At 40.4% G+C, this 14,775-nt stretch overlaps 1 protein-coding gene across 1 annotated transcript in view; it reads right to left on the reverse strand.

Moving 5' to 3' along the window:
• The window catches only part of lcat (lecithin-cholesterol acyltransferase), a 46,045-nt gene extending 32,797 nt beyond the window's left edge, over positions 1–13,248 (reverse strand). The window contains exon 1 of the mRNA XM_028810186.2: positions 13,050–13,248. Coding sequence (XP_028666019.1) covers positions 13,050–13,197 — 148 coding nt within the window. The 5' untranslated portion in view covers positions 13,198–13,248. The remainder of the gene's footprint in view (positions 1–13,049) is intronic.
• Positions 13,249–14,775: the final 1,527 nt, after the last annotated feature.

Here is a 14,775-nt window from a genome sequence, read left to right on the forward strand (position 1 = left end):
GAAGGCACAGCTAAATATATGCTGGCCTGGTATGCCACTAAAGCCTAGCAGAATGGGCACACTTTGTCCTACAGAGTGGTTTTACCACCAGCCATGCTTCATATGGCTTGCCTAGGGTCAGTGGCAACTCGATCGGAAACATTTTCTCCAGCTCCACAAGCTCCAAAAGCTCTGCTGGCTGTTTCCTGCACCCCCGTCCCTCCTCCCAACCCTGCTGTACTAAAGCTTCAAACGGCACTAAAGATCCTGCATCTCAGGTCTTCTTTTTGTCCCATTCTTGGCACCAATGTAGAGCTGGGACTGTGTACCAGAATGGATTCACTTGCTTTTTACATGGCTCTTTTAGGTGGCATGTAATTCTTAAAAGGAATGCTTGCCATAGAAGGCTTACCAATTTTATAGGAGCACTTGCTGCTGGTCATGGAATAGCAGTGCATTCAATGGGTGACTTATTCTGTGGTGAAGCAGCTTGTCAGCGATGTTAAAATATTAAGAATTGTGAATGTTATTTCCAGTACATTAAATCAAAACAGTGTTAATGCTCGCCTTTTTTTAAACTGGTCCACTTACCTAATCATAAAGTAAGGTTGTATGTTAGGGGGACTATTTATTTTTTATATGAGTTATGAATTGAAGACCTTTAAGAAAGTCTTTCATTACAGAGAGAACTACAGATATACTGAAAGAATTGACAAGTACTGTGGTGTATAGCAGTGCTTTGGAGACCTTCAAAACTTGAGTGGATGATATTTTATGTTATTTTTATGTACTATAAAAGCAATCACCTTCACGGCTTGTTAAGGTAATCTTTGATTCCCTCTGTTAAATCTTGTAGCTTTGCTGACACTGTTATTTCTGAACATGCTCCACTTATGCTAAAACATAGAATTTCAAGCACTCTAAGCTGGTGAATTAACCAATGATTACTATCAGATGAACGTTTTATTATATTTTTCTCAGTGAAAATGAGTATTTTTGCAAAAACTAATGTAAATTGGGACATTGGGACTATCTGAAAAATAATTAGAGCATTTGAGGGAAAAATAATGTTACATATTTCACACCAAAAACTTTAAAGTGCATACCATGCAAGCAATACATATGGTCATTTATATATATGAAAATGATAAAAATATATGAAAATGATGATAATGCATATACAAAAGAGACCACTGCTAATCTCTTTAAAAAAAAACCTGGTCATTACAAACAGAAGTCAAGATTTCAAATTTTTGATGTATGTTCAATGTAATATACCTCAATTGTAAAGTGTTTTGTGAAGTCCTTCTATCTCTGGATACTTAAAAAAAACTTTGATAGTTGAATGGTGTTTCTTATTCACTGCATTACCTGAATATGTATATGCATATGCATAAAAATTGTAATACTTCAGCTAAGTAACCCACGTAAACAACTAAGCTGACTACATTAATTTAGAATATGAAACCTGTCACATCTGCCCCTTGTCACCAATTGTATTTATTTTTCCACTCCTATTGAACCCCTTATGACCTATATGTGTAAATAACTATAGAGGTTTGCTGGATTGTGCAAAAAAGTGTCAGTTTATGTGGTTGATATGGTATGATAGATGATTTATCCATACTCATGACGTCCATATGTATTTAATGAATTAAAGGAATTTTATGATTCTTTTGGGTTCAGAATTAATTTAAATATCAATATATTACTCCCAGAAAAAACACCTTGCAAGTTACAGTATACTAAAATCTGATCACTTTTATTTAACTCTTAGGCAATACAGTGATCCCTCGCTATATCGCGCTTCGCCTTTCGCGGGTTCACTCTATCGTGGATTTTATATGTAAGCATATTTAAATATATATCGCGGATTTTTTGCTGGTTCGCGGATTTCTGAGGACAATGGGTCTTTTAATTTTTGGTACATGCTTCCTCAGTTGGTTTGCCCAGTTGATTTCATACAAGGGACGCTATTGGCAGATGGCTGAGAAACTACCCAGCTTACTTTTGTTTCTCTCTCTCTCTCTCTCTCTCTCTTGCGCTGACTTTCTCTGATCCTGATGTAGGGGGTGTGAGCAGGGGGGCTGTTCGCACACCTAGACGATACGGATGCTCGTCTAAAAATGCTGAAAGAGTTGCTACCTTCTGTGTGCAGCTGCTTCGTGAAGCGACATGCTGCACGGTGCTTCGCATACTTAAAAGCTCAAAGGGCACGTATTGATTTTTGACTGTTTGTTTTCCTCTGTCTCTGTCTCTCTCTCTCTCTCTCCCTGCTCCTGACGGAGGGGGTGTGAGCTGCCGCCTTCAACAGCTTTGTGCCGCGGTGCTTTGCATACTTAAAAGCAAAACAGCCCTATTGATTTGTTTGGTTTTCTCTCACTTTCTGACATTCAGTGCTCCTGACGCGCACTCCTTTGAAAAGGAAGATATGTTTGCATTCTTTTAATTGTGAGACAGAACTGTCATCTCTGTCTTGTCATGGAGCACAGTTTAAACTTTTGAAAAAGAGACAAATGTTTGTTTGCAGTGTTTGAATAACGTTCCTGTCTCTCTACAACCTCCTGTGTTTCTGCGCAAATCTGTGACCCAAGCATGACAATATAAAAATAACCATATAAACATATGGTTTCTCCTTCGCGGATTTTCTTATTTCGCGGGTGGCTCTGGAACGCAACCCCCGCAATGGAGGAGGGATTACTGTAGTAGTAATTACAATCACACAACCATTTTAAGACCTATTAATATTTTATTTTAGAAACCCAAGGGAAACTGTTAATAGCATTAGTTGATCATGGCTTCATCTTATATTAGCTATAAAATTAATATTGTTATAATGAATATCATTCCAAAATTAGATGATTAAAAAAAAACTATTTATATTAACACTAGTTTAAAAAAATGGACAAAATTATAACTTGAAAAATAAAAAGATATACAGTATATGTGGATCGAATGCCACAAAACCAAAAAGCCTTATTGTTCAATTCAATAAACCTCAGTCCAAACATGTCCTTTCCCAAACAGAAACAGGAGATTATATTTGATAAAAGCTACATTTGTAACTTTCCAGATATTCCCCTGCAACAGCTGCTAAACGCGCCACATACTATAGTATTAAAAAGCATTGATGCAGTGCTGATGTCAGATACAGCCTCTTGTACCCTGTCAAATTATAAGTGAATATTGAAAGTCAGTTTTACATTTTTAGCTCTCAGAATAAAGTAGAAAAAGAGCTAAGCAGACTGAACACAACATCCTTTTGAAACACAACTATGAGTCATACTGGCAGATTCTGCTGGCAACTTGCAACTTGGACCATTTGTAATGCAACATTTGCCGTAACTATGCATTCTATTTCCTTTTCGGCTGTCTTTCCCCTTTATTTTTTTTAAACTTCAATTATTATATTATATTGAAGTTTCTTTCATTGAATATACAGTATATACCACAAAGTAGCTATTTACTTTTTGTTCTGTTTTTCTTCACTTCGTATCCCTGATTTATTGTATTGGGAATGTACTATCATACATTATCTCAGTCTCCATTGGAACTGTTTAATATTTTTCCCTAGGTTTACTGTATTGGGACACTACTTTCAAAAGATATATCAATTTTAACCTTTTCGACACTGCTGCTGGGGATGGTTAATTTTGTTCTGGACGTGCTGCTCTCTCATGGCATGTCAGAGAATCAAGACTTCGTGAGTGTGGTCTGCCTCACGTTGATTGGGGAGGGGGGGAGGGGGGACAAAAACATAAGGCTTCATAGCCATAACACCTGGAAATAATATGACATCTAGGTCAAAGCTATCATATGTAAAAATGTACTACCTTAATTTAAGACTACAAAATGTCAACAAAAGTTCATAAGCAATGTTTTATGACTAAACAGTGAACTTTGTGAGATGGAATGTCAAAGGTCTCAAACATGAATTAAAGAGAAATTATTTACTCACTTAACAGGTTTAAATGCCAAGATAGCATCTTTACAGAAGACTCATGTAATAAGTAAAGGCTGGTTTTGGATGCAAAGGGACTGGATTTGCCAAATTTTTTACTCCAGTTATACAAAGAAAACTGGGGATGTGGGAATCTTAATACACACAACTATCCCATTTGTAGAGGTTAGAGTGAGGTTGGGAGCATGCACTGATTTTACAGCGTGTTGCCACACCACACAACAAACCACCCAGATTGGGACCTAAGTTCAGTCGTGCAAAGGGTGACATCTCAGCACCACATGGAACAGTGTGACTTTTTTTTTAAGGTGGCTGGTGTGCCAATCCTGCCACCAACCCCCAGGTTCTGCCTGTAAGTTTGTAGCATCAGACATAATATGTAATCCTGAAGGGTGATATGCCATGGTGATGGGCAATTTATTTAATATTAAAGCAATTCTAATAAGTAGATTTCATCTATTCCTGATATGAACACTCACAAAATTATAATTGCCAGAGAAATTAATTGTGTTTTAAATCCATACCTGGAGCCTCATGTATAAACAGTGAATATGCACAAAAATGTTGGGTATGCCTTTTACCATGCTCACATTGAGATGTATAAAAACTAAACTTGCGTAAATCCATGCACATTCTCACGCCAGCTCAAATTATTGCGTACGTAGGTTTTCAGCTCGGCTTCGCAAACTGGTGGCACCCTGCGTCAAAGCAGTGCTATTGTTCCTGTGTGGTTACCCTTTATTTTTTAGATTCACATCCCTGATTTGGCTTTATGAAATACACTGAAAATAACCTTCTTTTATAAATTTAAGGTATCTGATTGTAATCACCCTGTAACAATATAATGGTCCACAGAATGGCAAAACTATTCCAAATACCACCGTTGCTTTAGCGTTGTTACTTTCAGTGCACCACTCGTTGCCTCAGCCATGCACACAGTCTATTTGAACCTCTGCCATACAGCAAACGCTTCAGAGCTTTTCCTGCACGAACCTTGCAGTTCACAAACGGTTTCATCCCAAGACCTATAAACGCACTCAATCAGTCCATCAAGTGCTCCCGGTAGAACTGTTTGTACTTTTAAGTACAATTACATCACTGTAAACGTGCACTACAGTTGTAATATTACAAAACCTGAGCCAGTTTATGAGCCATTTGTACTATCTGCACTATATACATACATGTACGTTATCCAGCCACAGGGGATGCACAAACCAGTGTGTTTCTTCGTGCCGGTCTCAAGCCCAGATAAATGGGGAGGGTTATGTCAGGAAGGGCATCCAGTGTAAAATTTTGCCAAATCAATATGCACACAACAATACAAATTTCCATACCGGATCGGTCGAGCCCCGGGTTAACCGCCACCAGTACTGTTAGCCAACAGGGTGCTGGCGGAAATTGGGCTACTGTTGGCCGAAGAAGAAGAAGGAGAAGAAGAGGGGGGAGACGTATCTGGAGGCAGGAGGGGAGGAGGAAAGTAAAGAAAGTGGAACTGAGGGTAGGAACTTTGAATGTTGGCAGTATGACTGGTAAGGGGAGAGAGTTAGCAGATATGATGGAGAGAAGGAAGGTTGATATATTGCGTGTGCAAGAGACTAAATGGAAGGGGAGAAAGGCCAGGTGGATTGGAGGTGGATTCAAATTGTTCTATCATGGTGCGGATGGGAGGAGAAATGGGGTAGGAGTTATTCTGAAGGAACAGTATGTCAAGAGTGTTTTGGAGGTGAAAAGAGTGTCAGGCAGAGTAATGATTATGAAGATGGAAATTGGAGGTGTGATGATGAATGTTGTTAGTGCATATGCACTGCAAGTTGGGTGTGCAATGGGTGAGAAAGAAGATCTTTGGAGTGAGTTGGATGAACTGATGAACAGTGTACCCAAAGGACAGAAAGTGGTGATTGGAGCGGATTTCAATGGGCATGTTGGTGAAGGGAACAGTGGAGATGAGGAGGTGATGGGTAGGTATGGTGTTAAGGAGAGGAATGAAGAAGGTCAGAGGATAGTGGATTTTGCCAAAAGGATGGACATGGCTGTGGTGAATACGTATTTTAAGAAGAGGGAGGAAGATGCACACAAGTAGATTACATCCTATGCAGAAGAGTTTGATCTGAAGGAGATTGAAGACTGCAGAGTGGTGGCAGGGGAAAGCAGCATAGGATGGTGGTCTGTAGGATGACGTTGGAGATCAAGAAGAGGAAAAGAGTGAGGGCAGAGCCAAGGATCAAATGGTGTAAGTTGAAAAAGGAAGAATGCAAGGTTGAGTTTAGGAAGGAGGTGAGACAGGCACTGGGTGGCAGTGAAGAGTTACCAGACAGCTGGGAAACTACAGCAGATGTAGTAAGGGTACCAGCAAGAAGGGTACTTGGAGTGACATCTGGAAAAAGGAAGGAGGAAAAGGAAACCTGGAGGTGGAATGGGGAAATACAGGAGAGTATACAGATGAAGAGGATGGCAAAGAAGAAGTGGGATAGTCAGAGAGATGCAGAAAGTAGACAAGAGTACAAGGAGATAAGGCGCAAGGTGAAGCAAAAGGTGGCGAAGGCTAAAGAAAAGGTGTATGATGAGTTGTATGAGAGGTTGGACACTAAGGAGAGAGAAAAGGACCTGTACAGATTGGCTATACAGAGGGACTGATCTGGGAAAGACGTTCAGCAGGTTAGGGTGATAAAGGATAAAGATGGAAACATACTCACAAGTGAGGAGAGTGTGTTGAGCAGATGCAAAGAGTACTTTGAGAGGCTGATGAATGAAGAGAATGAGAGAGAGAGAAGAGGTTGGATGATAGATAGATAGATAGATAGATAGATAGATAGATAGATAGATAGATAGATAGATAGATAGATAGATAGATAGATAGATAGATAGATAGATAGATAGATAGATAGATAGATAGATAGATAGATAGATAGATAGATAGATAGATAGATAGATAGATAGATAGATACTTTATTAATCCCAAGGGGAAATTCACTTACTTAGATAGTGAATCAGGAAGTGCAACAGATTAGCAAGGAGGAAGTAAGGACAGCTATGAAGAGGATGAAAAACGGAAATGCTGTTGGTCCAGATGACATACCAATGGAAGCATGGAGGTGTTTAGGAGAGATGACAGTAGAGGTTTTAACCAGATTGTTTAATGGAATCTTGGAAAGTGAGGGGATGCCTGAGGAGTGGAGAAGAAGTGTAATGATGCCGATATTTAAGAATAAGGGGGATGTGCAGGACTGCAGTAACTACAGGGGAATAAAACTGATGAGCCACAGCATGAAGTTATGGGAAAGAGTAGTGGAAGCTAGGTTAAGAAGTGAGGTGATGATTAGTATGGTTTCATGCCAGGAAAGAGCACCACAGATGCAATGTTTGCTCTGAGGATGTTGATGGAGACATTTAGAGAAGGCTAGGAGGAGTTGCATTGCGTCTTTGTGGACCTGGAGAAAGCATATGACAGGATGCCTCGAGAGGAGCTGTGGTATTGAATGAGGAAGTCGGGAGTGGCAGAGAAGTACATAAGAGTTGTACAGGATACAGTATGTAAAAGGGAAGTGTGACCGTGGTGAGGTCTGCGGTAGGAGTGACAGATGCATTCAACGTTGGGGGGATTACATCAGGGATCGGCTCTGAGCCCTTTCTTATTTGCAATGGTGATGGACAGGTTGACAGACGAGATTAGACAGGAGTCCCCGTGGACTATGATGTTTGCTGATGACATTGTGATCTGTAGCGATAGTAGGGAGCAGGTTGAGGAGACCCTGGAGAGGTGGAGATATGCTCTAGAGAGGAGAAGAATGAACAAGACAGAATACATGTGTGTAAATGAGAGGGAGGTCAGTGGAATGGTGAGGATGCAGGGAGTAGAGTTGGCGAAAGTGGATGAGTTTAAATACTTGGGATCAACAGTACAGAGTAATGGGGATTGTGGAAGAGAGGTGAAAAAGAAAGTGCAAGCAGGGTGGAATAGGTGGAGAAGAGTGTCAGGAGTAATTTGTGGCAGATGGGTATCAGCAAGAGTGAAAGGGAAGGTCTACAGGACGGTAGTGAGACCAGCTATGTTATATGGTTTGGAGTCGGTGGCACTGACCAGAAAGCAGGAGACAGAGCTGGAGGTAGCAGAGTTAAAGATGCTAAGATTTGCACTGGGTGTGACGAGGATGGATAGGATTAGAAATGAGTACATTAAAGGGTCAGCTCAAGTTGGACGGTTGGGAGACAAAGTCAGAGAGGTGAGATTGCGTTGGTTTGGACATGTGCAGAGGAGAGATGCTGGGTATATTGGGAGAAGGATGCTAAGGATAGAGCTGCCAGGGAAGAGGAAAAGAGGAAGGCCTAAGCGAAGGTTTATGGATGTGGTGAGAGAGGACATGCAGGTGATGGGTGTAACAGAACAAGATGCAGAGGACAGAAAGATATGGAAGAAGATGATCCGCTGCTGCAACCCCTAATGGGAGCAGCTGAAAGAAGAAGAAGTCTTACATGCTTTGTTGATTTGGGGGAAAGTGGAGAAACATCTTGGCACAACTCCAATTTGGAACAGCCATATCCTCATCCTCCAGAATCCAATACTTTATATTGGTAGCAAGTCAATCTCTTTTCAGCCCTGTGCTGGTTGAGGTATCAAGACACATGGTGACATTTGTGATGACTCCAGACTTGGAACATTCTAATTCCAATCCCTTCTTCTTCCCCATTTGTAGAAAAGTTATACATGTATGATGCAGAGAAATTGTTAAAAAAATATCAGTTGCTAACATACTCGATTTAAATTTGTACCTCACCCATTGCAAATGTTATTCTATGCATTTGATTCCATCTCTCACTTATATCCTTAGAATGCCCGTGGTATTTTTTTCGATAGATTTTAGAACTATCCCCCAGTTTATGCTTCCTGATCTGAAGACACTAAACAGCTATCCTCAGGTAACATTCCCCTTTTGTCTCATATATGTCTACTCCTGGACCTCTCTTCTCTTACCCTGACTTCTATCCAGCAGCATTATTCTGTCTGGGTACTATCACTGCAAAATTATTCTTATTCTCTTGCTGGGAATCTCCTGACTCACTCTCTGTAAATGTCTGTAAACCCTCTATCTTTAATCCATTCTTGAACTTTTGACAGTGAGGATGAACAGATCATCTGGCTCCAATATAGAGAAATGGCAAGTTGCTGTTCACTTGGTCAGTAGTTGGTTGTCTGGGGATCTGCATCAGACCACTAATCTTAATCCTTAATTCTTCTCATTTTTGATTCATCTCTCTTTCTCCTCTGGGCGTGCTTTGTCTGTTGGGCCTCTCTTACAAGCCTATACAGGCACCAGTAACTTTTAATCCTGTTGAGACAATTTCTCCATCCATTTCCATTGTCTCCCGCTTATCCGAGGTTGGGTCGCGGGGGCAGCAGCTTGAGCAGAGATGCCCAGACTTCCCTCTCCCCAGCCACTTCTTCTAGCTCTTCCGGGAGAATCCCAAGGCGTTCCCAGGCCAGTCGAGAGACATAGTCCCTCCAGTGTGTCCTGGGTCTTCCCCGGGGCCTCCTCCTGGTTAGACGTGCCCGGAACACCTCACCAGGGAGGCGTCCAGGAGGCATCCTGATCAGACGCCCGAGCCACCTCATCTGACTCCTCTCGATGCGGAGGAGCAGCGGCTCTACTCTGAGCCCCTCCCGGATGACTGAGCTTCTCACCCTATCTTTAAGGGAAAGCCCAGACACCCTGCGGAGGAAACTCATTTCAGCCGCTTGTATTCGCGATCTCGTTCTTTCGGTCACTACCCATAGCTCATGACCATAGGTGAGGGTAGGAACATAGATCGACTGGTAAATTGAGAGCTTCGCCTTGTGGCTCAGCTCTTTTTTCACCACGACAGACCGATGCAGCGCCCGCATTACTGCGGATGCCGCACCGATCCGCCTGTCGATCTCACGCTCCATTCTTCCCTCACTCGTGAACAAGACCCTGAGATACTTGAACTCCTCCACTTGGGGCAGGATCTCGCTACCAACCCTGAGAGGGCACTCCACCCTTTTCCGGCTGAGGACCATGGTCTCGGATTTGGAGGTGCTGATTCTCATCCCAGCCGCTTCACACTCGGCTGCGAACCGATCCAGAGAGAGCTGAAGATCACGGCCTGATGAAGCAAACAGGACAACATCATCTGCAAAAAGCAGTGACTCAATCCTGAGCCCACCAAACCGGACCCCCTCAATGCCCTGGCTGCGCCTAGAAATTCTGTCCATAAAAGTTATGAACAGAATAGGTGACAAAGGGCAGACCTGGTGGAGTCCAACTCTCACTGGAAACGGGTTCGACTTACTGCCGGCAATGCGGACCAAGCTCTGAAACCGATCGTACAGGGACTGAACAGCCCTTATCAGGGGGGCCGGTACCCCATACTCTCGGAGTACCCCCCACAGGATTCCCGAGAGACATGGTCGAATGCCTTTTCCAAGTCCACAAAACACATGTAGACTGGTTGGGCAAACTCCCATGCACCCTCCAGGACCCTGCTAAGGGTATAGAGCTGGTCCACTGTTCCGCGACCAGGACGAAAACCACACTGTTCCTCCTGAATCCGAGGCTCGACTATCCGATGGACCCTCCTCTCCAGGACCCCTGAATAGACTTTTCCAGGGAGGCTGAGGAGTGTGATCCCTCTGTAGTTGGAACACACCCTTCGGCCCCCCTTCTTAAAGAGGGGGACCACCACCCTGGTCTGCCAATCCAGAGGCACTGTCCCTGATGTCCATGCGATGTTGCAGAGGCGTGTCAGCCAAGACAGTCCTACAACATCCAGAGCCTTGAGGAACTCCGGGCGTATCTCATCCACCCCCGGGGCCCTGCCACCATTTCTACTGGGCCATTTTCAGAGGGCATGGCTGTTGTTGCCTACTTTAGCAACATTTTTTTTTTCTATGATTGTTTATTGTTTTTGATTGAACTCAAAATAACACACTTTGATTAAAAAAAAAAAAAAAAAAAAAACCATAAAACATTATTATCCCTGGGTGGCACAGTGGGTAGCACTGCTGCCTCGCAGTTAGGAGATCCGGGTTCACTTCCCGGGTCCTCCCTGCATGGAGTTTGCATGTTCTCCCCGTGTCTGCGTGGGTTTCCTCCGGGTACTCCAGTTTCCTCCCACAGTTCAAACACATGCAGGTTAAGTGCATTGGCGATCCTAAATTGTCCCTAGTGTGTGGGTGGGTGTGTGTGTGTGTGCCCTGCGGTGGGCTGGTGCCCTGCCCGGGGTTAGTTTCCTGCCTTGCTCCCTGTGTTGGCTGGGATTGGCTCCAGCAGACCCCCGTGACCCTGTAGTTAGGATATTGCAGTTTGGATAATGGATGGATGGATTATTATCCCTGAGTTGCAAGACTTCATGTTACATTACTGACCTAATAAAGTAGACAAAATCCAAACCCCTTGGTATTAATGTATTTATGAATGTTGTCAGTATAAGGAAAACAACATGAGTTATATAATATAATATAACAATAGAATTTGTAGAAAAAAACTACATTTAACATAACAGGCTCAGACCCATTTTATTAAATTTAGGGTCATGATGGGGCTGGAGCTTGTCCTGGCAGTACTGGGCAAAAGACAGGAACCAGCCCAGGATGGGTGCCAGGTCACTGAAGGGCCTGTGCCACTATACCACCTACTAAATATTCTTCAAGAATTAATTTAATATTTACAGTATATAAATATGTAAAGAGAACAGAGAACCAGGATAATTTGCTGTATGATTTCGATTAGCTCAGACATTCCTCCTAATAAACAATGTATCACTTTATGATATAAACACAGGGAAGACATCCTAGCTTGAAGTCTTTAGCTGTCAGCTAACAATTGTTAAAGCAGATAAACACTGTTCTGATATCTCTAATTGATTAAGCAAATATGAGAGTTAAATGAATGTTTAACAAGGACCGATATAGAACAATTACTGAATGTGTAATTTTTAATGAAAACGTCGGGGTTGTGTTCATGCATGTTATATATGTGCAGTGAATTATGTAGAATTTAATTCACAGCTAGATATAAAATTTATAATTTCTTGTGGACATTATTTAAATTCCAGTTCATCTTAGAAGGGTGACTTTGTGCTAACAAAGTCCAAATGATCATCTCAGATTACACATAAAACACATGACTCAGCTCTCTGTAATTCACCTCAAAGCCAGTTAAGGCAAAAAGAAAGTCAACTGAAAAGTGTCTGATGTACTCCTGAGGTACTAGATGTATGTTTAAGCTATTAAAAAATTACACAGCACAGTTTATGAAAAATATATAGTTTTGTCTTGTATGGAGAAAATAGTTGTTTTACTTTTTTAAAACTTTACAGTCAGCTTCTTGAAGTGAATTGCAACACTGCATTGGCTGCAAATAAAGTACAGCCCCAATTAAAATATACAGTTTTGGCAAACATCCTGAAGTTATTCTATTTGAATAAAATTCTGAATATTATATTTACACATTTATGGTGCTATAATTGTATACATCTAATTTAAAGAAATTCCACAAATCTAGATTTTATACACCAAATAAAGTATTAGACCGATAAATGAAACTGAACCAAAATATGCTAAAATTATTATTTATTTTCAAAACAATTTTAAAGGTGCTAAAGAAATTCAACCTTATATCCTTTATGTGTCTGTAATGATTAACACTTTGAAAAAAGTAAAATAAAATGGATAACATCAATGAAAACAAAATAAGAATAAAATTTTAAAGATGAACATGCCCTTAAAACATGATGAAAATAAAAATTTAGAAAATATCAGCAGTCTGGAATTTTATGTTTACAATAAATTGTTACATTTCTTTGAAGTTATACTTTGTTTGAATGGATCATGGTACACTTTCATACTTTCAAGAGTGCAATGAGTTCTCTGCATATGCTTAGTACTACTTGTATTATATGAAATAATGAATTATTTGATTAAATTAATCAAACAAGACCAAATAATATGATTCAGGCATGCATCAATATTGAGATTACTAACAGACAGTATCAATTGATTATACCTATTATCAGAGTTCACCAACTTAATATAGGTTTCTTTTGTATTTATCTCACCAGGAATAGTCTGTATTCAAAAAAGCTAAATACTTGCCCAGAATTACAGGAGTTATGTTGTCCACTTTTGCATCAAAAGGATCTATGCTAGGAGGAAAGATAACATTAAAAAGCCAAAATTGCAAGGAGGGCTGAGTTGAAATCAGCAGGACAAACCATACAGAGAAAGTTCCCAGTCGTCCCATGACGGATCTGCAATTTCAGCCTGTGAGATCAGAGTACTGAACCAAATCATCCCACACTGAGCACATACTGATAGGCAGGAAAGAGGAGTGGCTTGTTCCATTCTCTCAGTTTAGTTGAATAACAATAGGCCAGGCCACCAAGAAAATAACTAGCTTTTATTTAATTACTGCTCTTAATAAAATAGTTATACTCAATACTTTGGAAGAAAATTAATACAAAGTTAATAAAATATTTTGAAAGGTTTGTAATAAATGATCTGATGTAAACAATGTAAAAAGAATACACATCTTCTCGTATCAAATCACTATAGATTAACAGTATTACACACACATAACTACAAAGCACAATTGCCAGTGTTAAATACACTCTCAATACCATCTTAATAGATGGATCTTTAAATCTTGTGCAATGTTTTGTATCAAAGCTGTAGAAACAGGTTAAAACCTATAGTTAAAAACAAATATTCCAAAATTTGAAATTACTTCTGACGTGTGGCTATGACATCACCACACTAGTAATGAAATAATTATAAAACTTAATAAAGAAGCTAAAAGAGGGAAAACTTAAGAGTTTTTGGACCAATTTCAGTTTGACTTCTAGAATATTAGAAGAACAGAAAAAGCCATTGTTTCTTTGCTTCATGTGATTTATAACACTTGGAGGATGTCAAGCCTCAAGCTAGGCTCCCCATTTATTTTTAATACCATCCAACACCACATTCTTACTGATAGGCTGCGACACATTTGCTTCAGCAGATTTCCTCACAGGCTCTGTGAAGTTATGTAAAAACCAGCTGGGATGAAAGGGGTCCCTATCGCTAACACTGTCTTCTCCTACTCTTTTCCCAGCACCAAGAAACCGCCCAGTGAGAGCATCTGACGTCACACTTTCCATTACCCACCCCATAAGAACCCTGGATTTCCGGAAAGAAGTGTTTTTTTTGCTAGGGTTAACAGCCCAACGGAGCTCACGATTAAAGTGACCTATTTGAAGAAGAGTTAATTTTGCTGATTTTATGGCCCGAAGTATAGGGCGACAACATCAATATGTTTGTTTGTTTTTTTATTGTCTGTTTTTCTTTCGTACTAAATGTGCCTACCCAAATTTTAATTTGTCAGTCTGTCGTTCCTGCACCTGGCCACAGGGCTTATTAAAGATTTCAATTTGGGTTTTAACAGACAGGACTTAAAGCGTGAAAGTAAATAGTTCTCTGTCTGACATGCTATTCTTATCAAAGGGCTCCCTCGGTGATATTTTTTTCACCTCTTTTGTGCATTGTATATATTAATGGTTGAAAACTGGATAATTTAAAAAAAATTTTCAATGAGATTTATAAGTCTGCCAAATAAGAATTAAATAAACCAGGTGATTTTCTTAACTAGTGTAATGAGTCTTTACCATAATTAAATACAAAAAAACAAAGAATTAATGATAGATTTCAACAAACAGATTTCAATAACAGAAGCAGATGGGACAACATAACCCCTACTGTTTAAAAAACTGTTTTTTTAGCTTGCCTTTTAATATACATTATGAAATGTTTTAACTTATGTTCAGTTGGCCTGGTCTGGTGTCAA

Source organism: Erpetoichthys calabaricus, chromosome 9 (genome assembly GCF_900747795.2).
Source record: "Erpetoichthys calabaricus chromosome 9, fErpCal1.3, whole genome shotgun sequence".
NCBI classification, from domain to species: Eukaryota; Metazoa; Chordata; class Cladistia; order Polypteriformes; family Polypteridae; genus Erpetoichthys; species Erpetoichthys calabaricus.